Source organism: Nannobrachium achirus (genome assembly GCF_963921795.1).
Source record: "Nannobrachium achirus genome assembly, chromosome: 4".
Lineage (NCBI taxonomy): Eukaryota > Metazoa > Chordata > Actinopteri > Myctophiformes > Myctophidae > Nannobrachium > Nannobrachium achirus.
In genome coordinates this window covers 57,147,115-57,167,692 of record NC_137813.1, presented here as the reverse complement: position 1 = coordinate 57,167,692, position 20,578 = coordinate 57,147,115, and the positions used below count along the sequence as shown (strand labels likewise).

At 42.8% G+C, this 20,578-nt stretch overlaps 1 protein-coding gene across 1 annotated transcript in view; it reads right to left on the bottom strand.

Moving 5' to 3' along the window:
• LOC308284392 (MBT domain-containing protein 1-like) overlaps nt 1-17,863 on the bottom strand; it is a 50,301-nt gene extending 32,438 nt beyond the window's left edge. The window contains exons 1-4 of the mRNA XM_080724991.1: nt 17,729-17,863; nt 9,668-9,968; nt 7,711-7,844; nt 1,809-1,920 (exon numbers count right to left, since the gene is read on the bottom strand). Of these exons, the coding sequence (XP_080581117.1) occupies nt 1,809-1,920; nt 7,711-7,844; nt 9,668-9,968; nt 17,729-17,749 (568 nt within the window). The 5' untranslated portion in view covers nt 17,750-17,863. The remainder of the gene's footprint in view (nt 1-1,808; nt 1,921-7,710; nt 7,845-9,667; nt 9,969-17,728) is intronic.
• Between the last annotated feature and the right edge of the window lie 2,715 nt (nt 17,864-20,578).

Sequence of the window (20,578 nt, the reverse complement as noted above, 5' to 3'; positions counted from 1 at the left end):
ATTGACATTTAATTTTTTTAAGAGAGAGAGAGAACATCATCGTATCTACACGTGCATATTATGCAAACAACTTCACAGTATCTTCTACATACAGCAGTTTAGGTAGGAACAGTGAGGAACAGCATATTAAAGTGCAAGAAAGGGACGGGAGAGGGGGAGGTGTGAGGTCATTATTTCCTTTTGTCATGCAGGTTTATGTTTGTTCTGTGTGCTTGTGTGATTGTACAGGGAAAGAAGCTTTTTTTGCCGTCTGTTGCCAGTGGCTCTGAGACTGCGTGTCTGTTTTCCAATGCAAGGCAACATCTGAAACTGTAGTCTGTGGTTGGGATGGATCTGAATGTCCCAATAGAAGAGTAGGGAGACAAAATACAACCACCCCCAATTGCATTAGTTCTATTGTATTAACATACTATACCATACAGACTGGACAATTACATTTTATTAATTAAAAGAACAAGTTGAATAGTGCCCCATTAAAGGAGTAGTTCACCCCCAAAATGACTTTTTTTTCTATTGATTAGTCACGCCATGGAGACTAGAGTTCAATAATATTTTTTGGTTTTTGTCACATTCATAACATTCATAAGACAAAAATTTGATTCGAGTAAATTTACCCCTATTGATTCCGGATGGGGACCCGTTTCGAAACGGGTCCCCATCTGGAACGAATGGGGGTAAATTTATTGTTATCACATTTTTGTCTTAGGAATGCGACAAAAAACTAAAAATATTATTGAACTCTAGTCTCTATGGCGTGACTAATCAATAGAAAAAAAAGTCATTTTGGGGGTGAACTACTCCTTTAATGTTAAAGAAAATGTCATGTTTTTTATTTAATTTTTCTTTCTTTGGTTCCATTGATCCAAGCCGGAACACAATCAATTGATTGACCGTTAATTGATTGATCATTAAAATAAACATGCTCTGAAAATGCCCCCAGCCCACCTAACTGACCACCACACGCTGGGGTCAAGTGGTCAGATGGGTGCGCAGGGCTGCAAAACACTTTTGATATGTTGGGCCCTGGTCCAGAATTTTTTTTTGGGAACCACTGAACTTCGTTAAAGTGTGTCTACATGGTCTTTGAAAATACGATGTTCGCACTTGCAGAATATTTAGAGAAGACATGGGACAATAGGACAAGGAAAACATAATATGTGATGTATTTATTTTAGTTTGTGGGTATTAACCAAATATAGATGTTTTGTTTCCAAGAAGTCAATATGAAATTGTTTATTGGTGTCTTGTAATCCCGTAAGGGATGGGTCTTGTGACAAGATACGAAAATAAAGATGCATGGATTCATTCATCCATCCATCCATCTATAATTTTTATCCCACGATTTTGTAACCCATTTTCACCCAGTGCCAATTGCCTATGTAATCCTGGGCTCTACTCTCCCTCTGCCGCGCCTGGGAAGACAACGGACTGACCTCATGCTTCCTTCTATGCATGAGGAGTCCAAGTTGCTTCTTTTCACCTGACAGAGGGGATTTTCCCCGGTTTGGACGTAGCGCGTGGAAGGAACACGTTATTCCAACCAGTTCCTTTCCCCTCCATCAGGCGCCCTGGCTGGCCAGGGGGGAGGCATTATAGAGACCGGGATTACTGCATGTTTTTGTGAGGGTATCTACCCTAGGAGACACAGGGAGAACATGCAAACTCCACACAGAAGGGCCCTATCACCAACTCCACCTAGGGTGTGGGCACATTCATTCATTCATTCACAGTTCACACAGTTCAACAGACAGGACGCTCTCTTTGTTCGCGCAGCAGTGAGGAGTTAGTGTGATGTGAGTGTGACTCACTGGACTTCTTGGAGCTGTTCTGCTGGGTTTGCTGGTACTGGGCATAAGCTGCCAGCTTGGCCATCAGCGGCTGTTTCTGCAGAACCTTGGCCTTCTTGGTTGGAGGTTTCCCCTTTAAAACATGTTCAACACAGACACGTTTAGGTACTTTACCAACCGGTTTTAAGTATGTACTTCAAATCAAATCTCGCAGAGCACCATCGCGCCAACCTTAAACCACCATAGTAAAATATTATAAACAGGTCCCTAGGTCTTAAGATTTGAATATATTGTGAGAGGGTACATTGGCTATGCTAGGAATCCATCTCTCACGCAGCAGCTTTTCTCTTATGCCGTCCTGGGATTCGCCTTGTCTGAAGCCATGGGTCTATTCTGTTTAATGGATGCTTTCCTTATCCTGTTTGCTATGTAAAGCTGTCATCATACAGAACACTGTAATTACAGATGTGACTACACATTCTATTGTAGTTACACACACTGTTCAATATGTGCATACATATACCGTACATTCAGAGGCTGAATCTGAAAAATCAAACCTCGGTTTCGAAGTGAAGCGGTGAACTTTTATTCTATGTGTTCTAGAGTTATGAACTCTGTGATCTATACATTCTTTATATTCTGAATGAATGAATGATTTTATCTGGAGGGCCGAATTGTCATGTGAAGCTTGACCAATCCTCAAAGTATCCAATCGTCAGACCGGGACGGACACTACACTAGGGCTGGGTTCGGTAACCGCCGTACCGCCGTATCGCGGTATACCGCGGCCTACCGCGGTGTCAGGGTCCTTACCGCGGTCAAAAAAGACAAAAAATAGGCTATTTTTATTGAGAACGAGCGAGTTTTAAAACGGGGGAGAAGCGAGGACCGCATGCGCTCCATGCCGCTCTGCTCTGGGCCGTGTACCACACGTTGGAAGCCGCCCACACACGTCACTCACACACACACAGTGCACGCAGGGCAGTAGAGTACGGAGCACAACTCTATGACGGAGCAGCAATGCAGCATATACTTTCTCTGTAATCCACTCGACACAAGGATGTTAATACATACCTTGTGTTGTGGCATATCTTTTTTTATTCATACGGATTACTGGCGGAGCGCGGGCCGCGTGGACAAAACCGAAAATGAAACTATTTTACTTTCTCAACCGCGTCGCACGTTGTGCTCCGTCCAGCGGCGCGTCGGCGATTTTATAACCTTTTCTGTCAAGTCTTGTAACTAAAACCTGTATATAGCAGCACTCAATCACTGTGATTTGAGAGTTGAGACGTGACGTGAGTTTACAGAATCACTGTACACGATCTGACTACCCGTCCTCTTCTGGTTTGTTCACATAGCTGTTTGTGTCTGAAAAGCCCAAGTAGCTAGCCTACGTTACTATGGTAACCCGACAGTGCAGATCTAAAAGCTCAGAACGCATCGCGGATGCGATGTGGTGTGAGCTTGTAGATCTGCTCCTTTGAAAGCCAGACCCGCTGTGCTGTACGGAGAAGTATATCTCGGGCAGTCAGGCTGTGTCGCCTCTCCACTGTGGAGAGGCGACTTTTGGGAAGATGATTGCAATATTTTGGCTTATCGCCGAACCTTAATTAATAGATACGGGGGTGCGGTAATTACCGCAGTACCGGCGGTAAATGGGAAGACGGTAATCGCGGTAACAAAAAGTCCATACCGCCCCAGGCCTACACTACACACATATTCTGGATGTACGGGACAGATAAAACCTGTTAATTCTGGACTGAAATGACCATATATGGACATGAGGTGACAGACATTTTGTTTTTGATAAAAACCTGTTCATTCTGAACTGAAATGACCATATATGGATATGGGACACACATTTTGTTTTTGATAAAACCTGTTCATTCTGAACTGAAATGACCATATATGAACATGGGACACACATTTTGTTTTTGATAAAACCTGTTCATTCTGGACTGAAATGACCATATATGGACATGAGACACACAAAGCCACTCCTTGGAAGCGGCTTTCACCGCTTAAAAAATATGTGCACACACATATCAGGTGCTGGTGCTTTAATAAACCATGTGATGTGTGTGTCCAGTCCGCTGTCCAGTACGTAAGTGCAAAAAGGTGACAGACTGTGTCCTACAAAACAAGAACAGGTCAAGCTGTTTTTAAACAAGACTAGGTCAAAACCTAGCATCTGGCTGGACCGTGGTGGTATAAGGGGTGAGCCTCTATTACTTTAAATAGGCTAGCTAGGGCAATACATACAGTAGCCTATAGCATTAAGCAAATAATGTCATTATTGTAACTAGGGATGTCCCGATCGGATCGGGAGATCGGAAATCGGGGGGAGATCGGGGCTGATTTCAAAAGATCGGAATCGGGAGAAAAAGATTGGGAAACACCTTGTCTTTATATATTTAAACAAATATATAAGCTGAAGCTTTATTTTTAATTTGTTTTGATACAATGCTGCACTAAGTGAAAAAAAGAAGCTTGGATAGAATGGATACAGACTGGTGAAGAAAGCAGGCTCTGTCGTTGGGTCCTCTCTGCAGGGGGTGGAGGAAGTAACCAGGGTGCGTACTGCGAAGAAGCTAGATTCCATCTTGGAGAACTCCTCCCACCCCCTCCATCTAGAGATCACCAGTTACTGGAGTAAGAGAGGAAACGACCGCTTTACCTACCCAGTACGGAGATGTGAGAGATTAGGAAAATCTTTTGTACCGGCTGCCCTTAAGCTGTACAACGAGACACATAACGGACGCTTGAAAAGGTCTCCCTTCCTAACTTAGACTTACGGAACCTTTGCTGTATTGACTTTGACCTCTAAGGATCAATTGCTGTATTGACTTTGACCTCTAAGGACCTTCCAGGAAGAGTGCTCATGTGCGCCTTGCGGTGACACGCTTCCTAGTTTCTTCTTTTTTCGCACTGATTTTTGACACTGCACTATTAGGTTGTTAGTGTTGGTAGTTTCTGAGTATTTTTGCTTTGTTTAACAATGACAGTGATATACTTGTTTGCACTAACTAGCATTGACTGCTATGGTCTCTTTTGCAAGACACTTTATGTATATATACTTATATATTATTCGCCCCCTCTATTGATGCACCTTCTCCTTATTGGTACTGTACTGCTCTTGTCTTTGTTTTTGTTTTTTTTCCCTCTTATCTATCTTTCTTACGTCTCTGTAACTTTGTAAATAACTGTATACTGCTGTGCTACTACTGGACAACTAAATTTCCCCCTTGGGATAATAAAGGTATCTATCTATCTATCTATCTATCTGTTGTTTAAAAAAAAAGAAAAAAACAACCTTAAGGGACAACATAAAAGCATTTTATTTTATCTTTTTCCTTAATGCATTGCTGAAAGATCGGATCGGGAAGTATCGGGATCGAATTGGGAGCAAAAATATGTGATCGGGATCGGGAGCAAAAAAACTTGATCGGGACATACATTAGATTGGGAGGCTCTCTCCATTCCGACATGTCGCCACTCCGAAATTGACTTCTTATTGTCAGAGTGGCGACACTCCCATAGGGGTTAGGTTTAGGGTTAGGGTTAGAGATAGAGATAGGGTTAATGTCGGAATGGAGACATGTCGGAAAGGAGACATGTCGGAGTGGAGAGATGCACCCGTGACCCCATTAGATTACTATTATGTCCTAATTTAGGACAATCTAATGATCAAAAAGACAGATTAAGATAGGATTACGTTTACAAGATAGGGAGATAAAATAATGATAGATTATAATGTAAAAAACTGTATTGGAGCAAATAATAAACATAATATTCATAAAGTATATGCATGCAGGGTGACCAGTGATGATGAAAATAATGCATCATCAATGGTCGGTTAAGCTATTTAGGAACAATTAGTGTTCCTAAATAGCACTTGTACATGTGTGCCTGTTCATGTTGATGTGCATAGGTGGACACCCAGTTAACACCAGGACATGCAGACGGTTGTTAAGTGATGATGAAAAGCTTTACAAGACCTCTAATAGAGGGGGGAAAAAAGAAATTAAAAATGTTAAAGCATATGTAGTGAGAAGTTTTTTTTAAGCATGGCGTGACTTCAAATGAACCATTTAAACCTTATATGGTTGACCGGAGTACCTCAGGGCTCTATACCAGTGCATTTTCTGTTTTCTGTTATTGTGGGGAAAGACTTCACTGAAAATATCAGTGTTAAGATGCTATTTTCTGCAAAAAAATACAATATGGATGCTGGGGTTTAAGTGGTTACCCCTTTAGATTGTCTTCAATATTCCTGTTAACATGGAACCACCTGCAAAGTATTGTGGTCTTGAGACTTACGGTTTTTAAATTAAAACAACCTATTTCGCTCTGTTCAAAAGCTTCCCACATGTCCAAGTAGACTGGCTATCATCCAATAGCCTTCCAGCACAACATACACTCTGTGTTAATGTGGTATGTACTACATACCAACCAAAGAACCTCTCAGCAAGAAAGGACACCAACGTGTTTTTTGGCTCCACGTCCATGCGCCATGACACTCTCGGTGGCAAAACTAGCACCGGAAGTTCGGTGAATAACATTGGAGTCTATGAGCGCCGACTGGGGCAGCTCATGAACAAAAAACTATTCTGAACGATTGAGACCTTTATAAAATACTCAGCTCAGGAATATAAAAGAAGACACGTCACACACTGTTTTCTGCTGTGTCGCTTTTCGGTGTGTACACTGTATAACATCATAGAGGCATCTAAAGAGCACAAATTACATTTCTGAACTAGCTAGTATCGCGAGACTCTCCACCATTCCCTGTCTGGAATCCAAATCTCGCGATATCTCCGAGACAGAAACCGCCGCCGCCGCTGTTTAGCTGCCTCAATAACATTATGTGTTGTGCACATCGAAAAGAAAGGGATTGTAAAAATACCTGTGATATGTCTTCTTTTATATTCCTGGAGCGATTATACAACAACGGTCTCTATCGTTCAGAATTATTTTTTTGTTCATGAGCTGTCCCAGCCGGCGCTCAGAAACTCCAATGTTATTCATCGAACGTCCGGTGCGAGTTTGCCACCGAAAGTGTCATGGCGCGTAGACGTGGCGTGGGCGTGACTTCTCCTTCTTTGAGTCTTCTTGACACCAACCAGGATGCTGGCCTTCTTGTTACTTGCGCCAGCAGAGCGTGCAAGTACTGCGTTCGGCTGCGCATGTATGTATGTCGATGTCCTTCTTTGTTTAAGCCCGTAGGCCAATCAGGGACCAGCATTTGTGGCAACGTCATCATTAACAGCCAATGAGGGACCAGCATTCCTGGTGATGCCAGTAGTGATGTCACTGGCATCGCCAGTGGTGATGCTAGTGGTGAGCGCACCTCATGGTGCGTTCTGCTGGAGAACAATTAGGCCATACATGGCCTTAATTGTGCTCAAGACGCAAGTTGGCACCTCGACAGAGTGCAGTTCTTGTTTAACCTGTCTGGTGCCAACCCAGAGTTTCCCGAGTTTTGTATTGGTACCCCCCCTGTGCCAACCCAGAGTTTCCCGAGTTTGGGCAGTTTTTGAAGAAAAAATAAATAAAATAAAAAAAAATAAAAAATGTTTTTTGGACCTCAAAAAATGTATTAGGCATGATCGCGAAATTGCATGTTTAACCCCCATACCAACACCATCTTTCAAACATGGCAGCCATGTTTGTTTACATTTGAAGAAAACATTATGGCTGATATCTCATGAATGCCTGAACGGATTTCCAAGCGGATTTCTTTTTGTTTGAAAGCTGTGAACAGCGTGCACACACGTGGTGCATGATTAGGCATGGGCGTGCATGATCCGTGCACTATGAATTAGATGGAAGTCTATGGAGACCATGGCAACTTGGACCTTCAAAGAGATTTAATTGATAGCAACATAAGTGTTAAGTATGTACTACCAACTACACCAACCTGCAGTCTGGCCAGGATGCTGGCCTTCTTGGAGTTGGACGAGAAACTTCTGGAACAGGAGACACTGCAGAACCTCTTGGTTTTACTGTAGAAGGCATCTCTGACTCCAACCATACCACACATCTCACAGGTGGCTAGAGAGAGAGAGAGAGAGAGAGAGAGAGAGAGAGAGAGCGCAAGAGGTTTTGTTTTGTTTTAAAATGTCTCATGTCTAAACCTCATCTGTACATATTGTATGGCTGGATATCCTACAGCATGCGTAAATATGTAGATAGCTTTTTAGTTTTTAAATTCTTTCCTTTCCCTCCACCTTCTTTTTTCTTTCTTTCTTTGCACAAAAACAGAAAATAAAACTAATAGTCCAATTCAATATCTCCAAACATGAAGGTTCGTTTTCGGGGGATTAGGAAAACTATACATTTTTTTTTTGAAACTTCAGCCTTGTTTTGGAAACGTAATAACAAATCAGAAAATCCATGATTCCATTTGCAAAATCCCTAGGGGAATTTTTGACAGCTGTTGAAAGTTTGGGTCTCATTCACTTACTACTATACACTATACCAGGGGTCTTCAACGTTTTCAGGCCAAGGACCCCTTAGTTGCGAGAGAGATGAAGCAGGGACCCCCACAACTTTTTCATAGATTCCATATAGTTTCATTGGTTGACAGCACAATCAATCATCAGTGTATTTTGGATTCATGTCAATTTGTGTGATCTGCAATTTTTGGCTAAAGTTCAGTATAAGGACACTAGGCTTCAAGTGGTTAATATAAAAAAGATTTGGAAGACCCCCTTTAGTAACTCTGCGGACCCCCTAGGGGTCCCAGACCCCCTGTCGAAGACCCATGCACTATACTATAAAGGAAAAAAATACCCCCAAAAAATCTGCTTTAAGTAGCATGTGAGGGGTCAAACTAGGGTTTTTTCATGATTCTGAATGCATTGCAAGGCCGTTTTTAGCCCAAGGAATGTTTTTCAGATTCAGAATCATTAAAAAAAAACCTAGTTTGACCCCTCACATGCTACTTAAAGCAAATTTTTGGGGGTATTTTTTTTCCTTTATAGTATAGTGAATGAGACCCAAACTTTCAGCAACAGTCAAAAAATCACCTAGGGATTTTGCAAATAGAATCATGGATTTCCTGATTTGTTACACTGAAGTTTCCAAAAAATATATAGTTTTCATCTCAAATCTGAACAAAATTACACAAGCGACACGACTATAACTTCACACACTGTTTTCTCACCCGTAAAAACACCCGTAACGTGACAATCAATGTGAAGATATATATTGCATGGAATTCTCCCAAATATGTCAAACTTGTATAAATGGAAGCTTGTTCCTAATCCTCTATGTGCTGTTTGTTTGGTAAAAGAAGACACAGAACATATGTTTATTTCATGTTGGTGTCTGGGTAACTTTTGGAAACATGTTTCTGCTCTTATGTCTCAGCTTAATGTCACATTTAGAGTAGAATTGTCAAACATTATTTTGGGTCTCAGTACAACGCCTACAGAGACAGATATTGTATCAATTTGATTTTAACAATAGCTAAACTGCCCCATCTTTAAAATGTGGATAAGGTACAAGGATGATCACCAAAGGTTCATTCTGAATTGAAGGCAAGAATTACAATGGATCTCTTGGTGGATGAGGCAAGAGGTAATGAAGCCTGGGAAGATCTATTGTGGTTGTTGGATTAAACCCACATGGAATATTTTCTTTAGATTTTTTAATTTTGAATCCTGGCTTCCTCCTTTGTACAGTAGCCTAGGCATATTTCCCATCTCATTGTATATATCCTTGTATATTATCTGGTGTGAGGTTTTTATGTATCCTTTTCATATGATGTTTTGTAATGTGCACGTCTAAATAAAAGTTATAAAAAAAAAAAAATCAATGTGAAGAGGATTGCGATTCTCGTTTGTGTTTACTTTGTACTGGACCGTTCCTACCCATGCCAGACTTGCCATCTGGATAGGTGTACAGCTGGCCGTTGGTCTTGATGAGGGTCAGCGAGGAGGCGGGCGAGGCGGCCGAGGGCGGCGCCAGGGCAGGAAGGCCCGCCCCTCCTCCTCCTCCTCCGTCCTCGTCGCTGTCCTCGGGGCTGGAGCCCCCGCCGCTGCTGCCCCCTCCCCCGCTGCCCCCTCCCCCGCTGCTGCCCCCCGCCTCGCTGCCGCTGCTGCTGCGGTCCTCCTCCATGCTGTCCAGCATCCCCAGGGAGTCGCCGCGCTTCCTGGACGACGGACGCTCCGCCTGGACGGGACGAGGCAGACACACAGGGCCGTCACAGTTATTACATAGTCGTCTGATCGTGATTATTTGACATAATCGTGATTGTTTTTCATAATCGTCATAATCGTTTCCACGTCGAAAAATAGTGGAAATGGCCGATCTACAAACTCACAACGCGTCGCATCGATGCGACGCGTTGTGAGCTTGTAGATCGGCTATTTCCACTATCAATGTTCTTTTTTAAAAGGAGTAGTTCACCCCCAAAATGACTTTTTTTCTATTGATTAGTCACGCCAGGGAGACTAGAGTTCAATAATATTTTTAAGTCTTTTGTCGCATTCCTAAGACTAAAATGTGATAACAATAAATTTACCCCCATTCGGATCCGGAATCAATGGTGGTAAATTTACTCGAATAAAACTTTTGTCTTAGGTATGTGACAAAAACCAAAAACTATTATTGAACTCTACTCTCCATGGCATGAGTAATCAATAGAAAAAAAGTCATTTGGGGGGTGAACTACTCCTTTAAGTATAAAGTTGTCAAATATGTCAAGTAATTTCTTTGTATATTTAGCTTATGTGTCATATCTACCATGTGTAACTACAAAGCCTAAAAGCCAAACAGAAATGTAATCGCGTCAACGACAAAAACACAATTAAATCGTTCATCGCAATAGAGGCCTTTCTGGGCCCGCCCCTTTCCCCCCTCCCCATGAGCGGCAGCCATGATGGAGTTACTGCTGCAGCAGTGTGTGTCTATGTCTATGTCTATGGAGATGGGACTTTTAATGAAATTAGTCATTACCACTCCCATCTCCATGATATTTAGATCTAATTCCTTCGCCAGTTCCATCCGCATGATTTGTAGATCTAATTCTATGAGTCCCATCCCCATGATTTGTAGGTCTAATACCATCGCCAGTCCCATCCTTATGATTCGTAGATCTAATTCTGTCTGTTCCATCTCAATTATGTTTAGGTCTAATTCCATTGCCAGTTCCATCCAAATGATTTGTAAATCTAATTCTATGAGTCCCATCTCCATGATTTGTAGGTCTAATTCCATCGCCAGTCACATCCTTATGATTTGTAGATCTAATTCTATCTGTTCCATCTCAATTATGTTTAGGTCTAATTCCATCGCCAGTTCTATCCGCATGATTTGTTGATCTAATTTTATCAGATCCATCCCAATGATCTTTAGATCTAATTTCACCACCAGTTCTATCCTTATGATTTGTAGATCTAATTCCATCAGTCCTATCTCAATTATGTGTAGGTCTAATTCCATCGCCAGTTCCATCCACATGATTTGTTGATCTAATTCTATATAGTTCCATCCTCATGATTTGTAGATCTAATTCCATCGCCAGTCCCATCCTTATGATTTGTTGATCTAATTCTATCAGTCCCATCTCAATTATGTTTAGGTCTAATTCCATCGCCAGTTCCATCCCCATGATGTGTAGGTCTAATTCGATACATTCCCAACTCCATGTTCTTTAGATCTAATTTGATAGTCACATCCCCATGATTTGTAGATCTAATTCCATCACCAGTCCCATCCCCATAATGTGTAGGTCCAATTCCATCGGCAGTTTCGCCAGTTCCATCTGTATGATTTGTAGATCTAATTCCATCAGTCCCATCTCAATTATGTGTAGGTATAATTCCATCGCCAGTTCCATCCACATGATTTGTAGATCTAATTCTATACAGTTCCATCCTCATGATTTGTAGATCTAAATCCATCGCCAGTCCCATCCTTATGATTTGTAGATCTAATTCTATCAGTCCCATCTCAATTATGTGAAGGTCAAATTCTATAGCCAGTTCCATCCCCATGATTTGTAAGTCTAATTCGATACAGTCCCATCTCCATATTCTTTAGATCTAATTCCCATGATTTGTAGATTTAATTCCATCACCAGTTCCATCCCCATAATGTGTAGGTACAATTCCATCGCCAGTTTCACCAGTTTCATCCGCATGATTTGTAGATCTAATTATATCAGATCCTTCCCAATGATTTGTAGATCTAATTCCACCGCCAGCTCTATCCTTATGATTTGTAGATCTAATTCTATTAGTCCCATCTCAATTTTGTGTAGGTCTAACTCCATAGCAAGTTCCATCCGCATGATTTGTAGATCTAATTCCATACAGTCACATCCCCATGATTTGTAGATCTAATTCCATCACCAGTTCCATCCCCATAATGTGTAGGTCTAATTCCATCACCAGTTCCATCTGCATGATTTGTAGATCTAATTCTATCTGTCCCATCCCCATCATCTGTAGGTCTAATTCCATCACCAGTTCCATCTGCATGATTTGTAGATCTAATTCTATGAATCCCATCCCCATGATTTGTTGGTCTAATTCCATCGCCAGTCCCATCCTTATGATTTGTAGATCTTATTACGTCACCAGTCCCATCCCTATCATTTTTATGTCTAATTCTATTGCTAGTTCCATCCACATGATTTGTAGATCTAATTCATGTGCCGAATCTGAAGCCGGTGGGACGAACGTTTCTCGAGATAAGTGGATTACATACATACATACTCACAGAGATTTGTCACATTTATTGTAAGCAGATGAATTATGTGGATGGGACTGTATCGAATTAGACCTACAAATCATGGGGATGGAACTGGCGATGGAATTAGATCTAAACATAATTGAGATGTGACTGATAGAATTAGATCTACAAATCATGCGGATGAAACTGGCGATAGAATTGGACCTACACATCATGGGGATGGGACTGGTGATGGAATTAGATCTACAAATCATGACGATGGAACTATATAGAATTAGATCTACAAATCTTGGGGATAGAACTGGCGATGGAATTAGACCTAAACATAATTGAGATGGGACTGATAGAATTAGATCTACAAATCTTAAGGATGAGACTGGCGATGGTATTAGACCTACAAATCATGGGGATGGGACTCATAGAATTAGATCTACAAATCATACAGATGGAACTGGCGAAACTGCCGATGGAATTGGACCTACACATTATGGGGATGGGACTGGTGATGGAATTAGATCTACAAATCATGGGGATGTGACTATCGAATTAGATCTAAAGAACATGGAGTTGGGAATGTATCGAATTAGACCTACACATCATGGGGATGGAACTGGCGATGGAATTAGACCTAAACATAATTGAGATGGGACTGATAGAATTAGATCAACAAATCATAAGGATGGGACTGGCGATGGAATTAGATCTACAAATCATGAGGATGGAACTATATAGAATTAGATCAACAAATCATGTGGATGGAACTGGCGATGGAATTATACCTACACATAATTGAGATGGGACTGATGGAATTAGATCTACAAATCATAAGGATAGCACTGGTGGTGAAATTAGATCTAAAAATCATTGGGATGGATCTGATAAAATTAGATCAACACATCATGCGGATAGAACTGGCGATGGAATTAGACCTAAACATAATTAAGATGGAACAGATAGAATTAGATCTACAAATCATAAGGATGGGACTGGCGATGGAATTAGACCTACAAATCATGGAGATGGGATTCATAGAATTAGATTTACAAATCATTTGGATGGAACTGGCGATGGAATTAGACCTAAACATAATTGAGATGGAACAGATAGAATTAGATCTACGAATCATAATGATGGGACTGGCGATGGTATTAGACCTACAAATCATGGGGATGGGACTCATAGAATTAGATCTACAAATCATGCGGATGGAACTGGCGAAGGAATTAGATCTAAATATCATGGAGATGGGACTGGTAATGACTAATTTCATTAAAAGTCCCATCTCCATAGACATAGACATAGACACACACTGCTGCAGCAGTAACTCCATCATGGCTGCCGCTCAGGGGGAGGGGGGAAAGGGGCGGGCCCAGATAGGCCTCTATTATTTGAGAGAAAATGTATCGTCATGTAAAATGTCATAATTGTGACAGCCCTACAGACACAGTGTTAAAAGATGTATTTTCTTTTTCCTGGCCCAGACCGCTGGCCTATAGTAGTCCGGGCACTTTAAGCCACTGGTTGTATGTAGTGTGTATTTGGCCGCGGACCCCATCTGAAAAGATTTTGTAAGGACCCCCCATACAAGATTTATGGTTTTAACATTTTCAAAAGATGTCAAGATGTCTTGAAAATGGGGGCACGGTGGCGCAGTGGTTAGCGCTTTGCCTCACAGCTAGAAGGTCCTGGGTTCGATTCCCAGCCGGGGGACGCTGTGGGCACTGGGGGCGTGTTTCTCCCTCCGTGTCATCAGCGCCCACACCCTAGGTGGGGTTGGCGATAGGGCCTTTCTGTGTGGAGTTTGCATGTTCTCCCCGTGTCTCCTAGGGTTGATATATTAGGTCTGACCCCAAAAAAACGAATGTTCGAAGGCATGGTATTCGAATTTGAAAAAGAAATTCGAATAATCAGCCGCGGCCGTTTGTCCTTTGGGGGGGCCGTGTGCCTTAGCCTTCACCTCACTCCACTCTAACGTGATAGCGTCAGTGTCACCCCCTTCTCACACACGTGTTAACATTAATAACAAGCCAACAACAAGAGCAAGCATGAAGCCATCAGAATGGTCGCCGATGAAGAAAAGAAAAGACAGCGCGCTGTCACAGATAACCGCATGCATGGATGTTACACCGACATTGGTTTAGCACAGAAATATGTGACACCAATGTCTGAGTAACATCACCCAATGCAACTACGCGATGCAGTCACACATTTATGTGCCAAACCAATGTCGGTGTAACATGCGGTTGCTGTCTTCCAAGTTCCACACGCACGCTGACAGACACACAAGCTTGTTCTTCAACAGGAAACAAACAGCGAAAATTGGATTTTACAAAACGGACCCCGTCAGCGTCGATCCTGTTTTAAAGAGGAAAAAAGAGCTTAAAACCAACTTGCTAGGGTTACGTCGTCGTGGTGTTGATGATGACAAGTTTATATCAGATCTGCAAGCTCAAAACACACATCCATACACCGATGGCGGTGGAATCCATGCAAGGCCCCGACCCTGCTGCCTCGGAAGCAATTAGGGGTTCAAAGTCTTGCTCAAGGACTCTTCGACATTAACTCTGGGTGAGCCGGGATCAAACTGGGAACCGTCCGGTTGACGAGTGGTCGCTCTACCCCTGAGCCACTGCCGCCCATCTTGAGTTCGAGTCCCGTTCCCGACGACCGTTACTGCATGTCTTTCCCCATCCCTCTCTCCCTGTTTCTTGTCCATCTCCACGATATACTATCAATTAAAAGGCAGAAAAAGCCCCAAAGAATATCGTTATAAAGAAAAAATAATAAAAGGTCCACTGACAAAAACTAAATGAAAACAAAGCTATGACGATGACTACAAGGGAGGAACTAGTGGTCGCGCATGGGAGTTGTGCTGCCGTCCGCTGACTAGCCGATCTACTTTTCACAAGGTGTTGCAGTGTGAGCTTGCAGATCAGCTATTTTCGGCATGCAGCTAAAAAAAAAAAGTATAAATCAGGCCGCCTTCATCATTGCAATCAGAATACATTTTATACATTGTATAATAAATGGAATACATTGTGTTTCAGTAGGCACACTATTCCAGTGGCTGATAAGTGAGGGAAATGATGGGTCAAAAGTATATTTATTATGGGTATATGCACATATGCCATTTTGTGCTACTTCCGGATGTCTTTCGACTTCCTTCACAGGTGTTACTGATGATACTAATTAAGGCTCCGTTTGATTTATTGTACAGTGGTTCTTTAATTTCAAGGAACCCCATAACTCCGTACAAATGGAATCAACAAAATGGAATCAAATGGACCCTTGCGGGTCAATTTGCTTCCATTTGTACACTCTCAGAGTTACACACCTGTAGGGGACATTTGGAACCCACTCAAGGACACGTTGAAACCCACTGGTGTAGCAGAGTGTTTCCAGTGAGCCAACATGCACAATATCAGCACCCTGACTCTGTTTGACCAGAATGGAACAGAGCCTTCATTAGTATCATCGGTAACACCTGTGAAGGAAGTCGAAAGACACCCGGAAGTAGAACAAAATGGCGTATGTGCATATACCCCAATGTGTTCATGTCACTGCTTGCCCGACTGGCTCACATGCCAGTGAGGAGCCCCCACCGGGAGGGGGACGTAGCAGCACCTCCACCAACTCCACCCTACTCCTCGCCGATATAATACAAAGGAATGACATATGGCATATTTAATAACTTTATTCTTTATACATTGGTGCGATGCGTTGTGAGCCTGTAGATCGGCTATTTCCTCTACTTTTTGTTATGACGATTATGCGAAATGATTATGATTATTATGCGAAATATAAATTTTATATGAAAGGGTCTGAGAAGCACTGATCTAGGAGCGTGGTACGGTGGTATTACACTGGCACAGCGGGGCACACAGGGACATGGAGACATACTGTAGTCAGTGATGTAATGCTGCTGCAATGAGTGTCTATACAGTAACACACGCACGCACGCAGCCACGCACACGCGCGCGCACACACACACACACACACACACACACACACACACACACACACACACACACACACACACAGCACATGAATCAGCTGCTAATATCAAAGCGAACGATAAAGCCCACATAACCGCTGTGGTACATTAAAACTAAGACTCTCTCTCTCTCTCTCTGTCTCTCTCACTCACACACTCACACACACACACACACACACACACTCTCTCTCACACACACACACACACACACACACACACACACACACACACACACACACACACACACACACGCACACACACACACACACACACACACACACACACACACACACACACACACACACAGTCAAGGTGACTTTGGATGCACTAACATCTGTTGCAAAGACAGCTGAGAACAGAACACATGTCCTCACCTCACATGCCCTAAAAATACCTTGCACTGCTGCTGCTGAGTGCGTGCGTGCGTGCGTGTGTGTGTGTTCTGCAGCTGATGACACACTGTCTGTATATGAACCCTCTGTATGTAGACAGCCTCTGTTCATAACATGTAAAACCATTTTCACTTTCCACCATCACACTGCAATCCTGATAATTGATTTGACACACACTTTCCTCCATCCATCCATCAATCCCCACCCCTCTCTCTCTCTCTCTCTCTCTCTCTCTCTCTCCCTCTGTTTATGGCATAAAATGTGTGGAAACAACAACTCTAGGTTCCAATTCGTTTCGGGTCTCTGAGCCGATCGAGGCAACACTGCAGTGCGGTGCACTACTCTCTGTCTCTCTCTCTCTCTGTGTGTGTGTGTGTGTGTGTGTGTGTGTGTGTGTGTGTGTGTGTGTGTGTGAGAGAGAGAGAGAGACAGACAGACAGACGAAGACGAGCCTTTCTGACAGTGACAGCTGACATAAACTACAGTACGTGTTGAATCAGTGCATCATAACATGCGATCGCAGGTCGCTGTCACTCCAAACCCCAGTCTCTCTCCAACCCTCCGTCACTGCAGCTCTCTCTCTCACACAACCATAACAAAGACATCAAATGGGGGGGCTTTGCAGCAGCGGCGTCAGTTCAGAACAAGCTAAGGTATGGCAACACGACTGGTGTCTTGCACGCGCGCTCTCAGGCACGATCAGTACATTTTATTATTTCCCCACTGTAGCCAAGGCATGGCAGCTGCCATAGCTTTGCCATATCCAATTGACGCCTCTGCTTCTTTGCAGCCCCTCTGTGCTCTGTATCCTCTGCAACAACAACAGAACCCTGCACACAGCGACTCACCACGTCTCTCTGGTTGTCCATCAGCGCGGCATGCGGCACAGAGGACTGCACACTGCCGTAGTGGAAAGGCTCCTCAGACGGTAAAAAGAGGATAAAGTCCACGGTTTAAGGCATATCAACAAAATTATCATATTTCTCTCTCTCAGGACGCGCAGGCGTGGTGGGCGAACGCCCCGCTGAGCCCCCCATTGGTCCGCCGTCTCTTCTTCGCTTCAAAAGTGCCCAGTCCAACACCGCCATCTACTGGACAGAGCGTTGATAGCTCTCTCTCTCTCTCTCTCTCTCTCTCTCTCTCTCTCTCTCTCTCTCTCTCTCTCTCTCTCTCTCTCTCTCTCTCTCTCTCCCCTAAAGTGATTAATTCTTGATTCGTTTCTTTAAATGAAACGAGTGATTAAATAGCTCTATATTTTGATAATATTCATTATAGTGTTTGTTCAGTAAGGGTTTCCCCATCTCTTTAATAAACAAAAAACACATTGTATTTTTCATTAAAATAAGTAAAAGGGGTGCTGTCACCTAAAGGGTTGCTGTCACTTTAAAAAGTCATCTTAAAATATAGTTATATATAGTTAAATATATTGTTATGATGTCATTGTGGGAATGCGCAATTATAAGCCAATCAAATTATTTGACTGTAGACCTACTTAGACTACTTACTGTACTGGTCAGCAACAGCCGACCAGTACAGTAAGGGGCGAGGGGCAGATTAAACTGTGACATGAGCTTCAGACTGTTTCAGACCGTTTTCAGAAAGACCACTTGACCTACTGTATCATACTATTATAATTTCGGGCGTGTCAGCGGGCCTTTAAATAGCTCTAGCCTGATGAATGCCACCTGAATTAGTCACAAGTGACGTCATTTTGTAGTCGAACCGGACCTCTCCGACGAAAATGTTGGTTTCGGATAAAGTATGGACATCCCTAGACTTGGTGAGTAATTCAAAAGACTATGCCTAAATCAGAATTGGCTGAACAAATTAACAATGGTTTGTTCAGTAACAGGCGTCTCCTTGTTTCTCCATCTCAACAGAAACAGAACTCACACAGGATTCAGGTTTGAAATTGGGAGTGATGATGCGGGGTGGCTGGTAGAGCTCCCAGTTCGATCCCAGCCTCCCCCAGATAAATAAGCACATTTTGGTGGCATATATATAGCAGTAGAACGAATTTGACCCCAACCATGTTTGTGCCAAATCTGGGTTGAGTGCGACCAGTGGAGCTCCCTCTAGTGTTTTGCCGGTGCGTGTCTTTCTTTTCAGGGGTCTTCAACGTTTTCAGGCCAAGGACCCCTTAGCCTAGTTGAGAGAGAGATGAAGCAGGGACCCCCACAACCTTATCATAGATTCCATATAGTTTCATTGTTTGACAGCACGATCATCAGTATATTTTGGATTCATGTTAACCACTTGAACCTTTAATACTTAATAAACTTGACCTTTCACTGTACTTAGTCTGCTCTTTTCCCACTCCAAAGCTCTTTGCCAAAAATAGCCGATCTACAAGCTCAAAACGCCTAGCTTGTAGATCTGCTATTTTTGTCTAAAGTTCTCCGAATATGGACACTAGGGTTCAGGTGGTTAATATAAAAGAAAGGGGTCGGGGGGACCCCCTGTAGTAACTTTGAGGACCTCCTAGGGTCCCAAACCCCCTGTTGAAGACCCCTGTTTTACACTATTGAAGTAGTCTGATGGGTGTATGGGTATCCCTGTTTTCGTGCGTATTCTGAAGATCAGGCCCAGGCATTCTTCACTGGAGCCTTCCACTCAAGGATATAATATGTGGACAGTGTTCTGCCCTAAAACCAGTGTTGATTTTGATAGCAAATGCTGATTTAGTTTTAATATAGTCTTCTGAATAAATTTGAATTTAGTTTTAGTCAAATTTTTGTCATCTGAAATGTTTTAGGTGTTAGTCGACTAAATATCATAAACGTTTGGTCAACTAAACGTGCAGTTGATTTTGGCGACTGATATGTATGTTGGCAGCCAGACCTTGATGGCATAAAAATGTCTGATTTTACTCTTGGTTGCATACTGAAAATAGCAGATCTACAAGCTCACAACGTGTTGCAGCGCGACCCGTTGTGAGCTTGTTAGATCTGCTATTTTCAGAGCGCAAGCAAACATAAAATGACTTCTTCTCCACTAGTCCCTCCCTCACATTTTAGTCAACTTTGTCAGAATATTTAGCCATAGGTTTAATCATAGCTTTTTTTTTTATGTCGTGAAAAAGGGTAGTCGACAAACATTGTTCGTCATAGTTTTAGTCTACAAAATCAACGCTGCTTGAAGCCACGCAGCATCACATCCCATAGAGACGCATTTCTGGTCCACGTTACACTGATAAGAACTAGATGCGCGCGCAGGTCGGTACCAAAATTAGCCAATGAAATCAGCGCTTACATGATACAGTCACCTGTGCATTTAGTCTCAATGTTTGTAAACAAGAAACGGGTCTATAAGGCGCCCTACACACAGTTGCGACAGCTATCAATGAGGGGGGGAGGGGGTGGTCCAATGCATTGTCAATGGAAGGTTGTTTGGTGTTTTGTCGTTGCCGTGTCTCTTGGCCAAAAGACAGCCTGTGGTTGAGCTAGAGACACGGCAACGACAAAACACCAAACAACCTTCCATTGACAATGCATTGGACCACCCCCACCCCCCCTCGTTCTGAGACGTTACGGAGAAGATGTTTCACGCATATGTGTGAGTCCGGCCTAAGGCCTGCTTATGATCAACATGCTGTCATGACTGACTGAGGCTCAGTAGTAATAATTACAGTCTGTTGACTTAATCTCGTCAGAGGAAGAACGATGTCCCAGACAGACTCACTGGAATCACTCCAACAG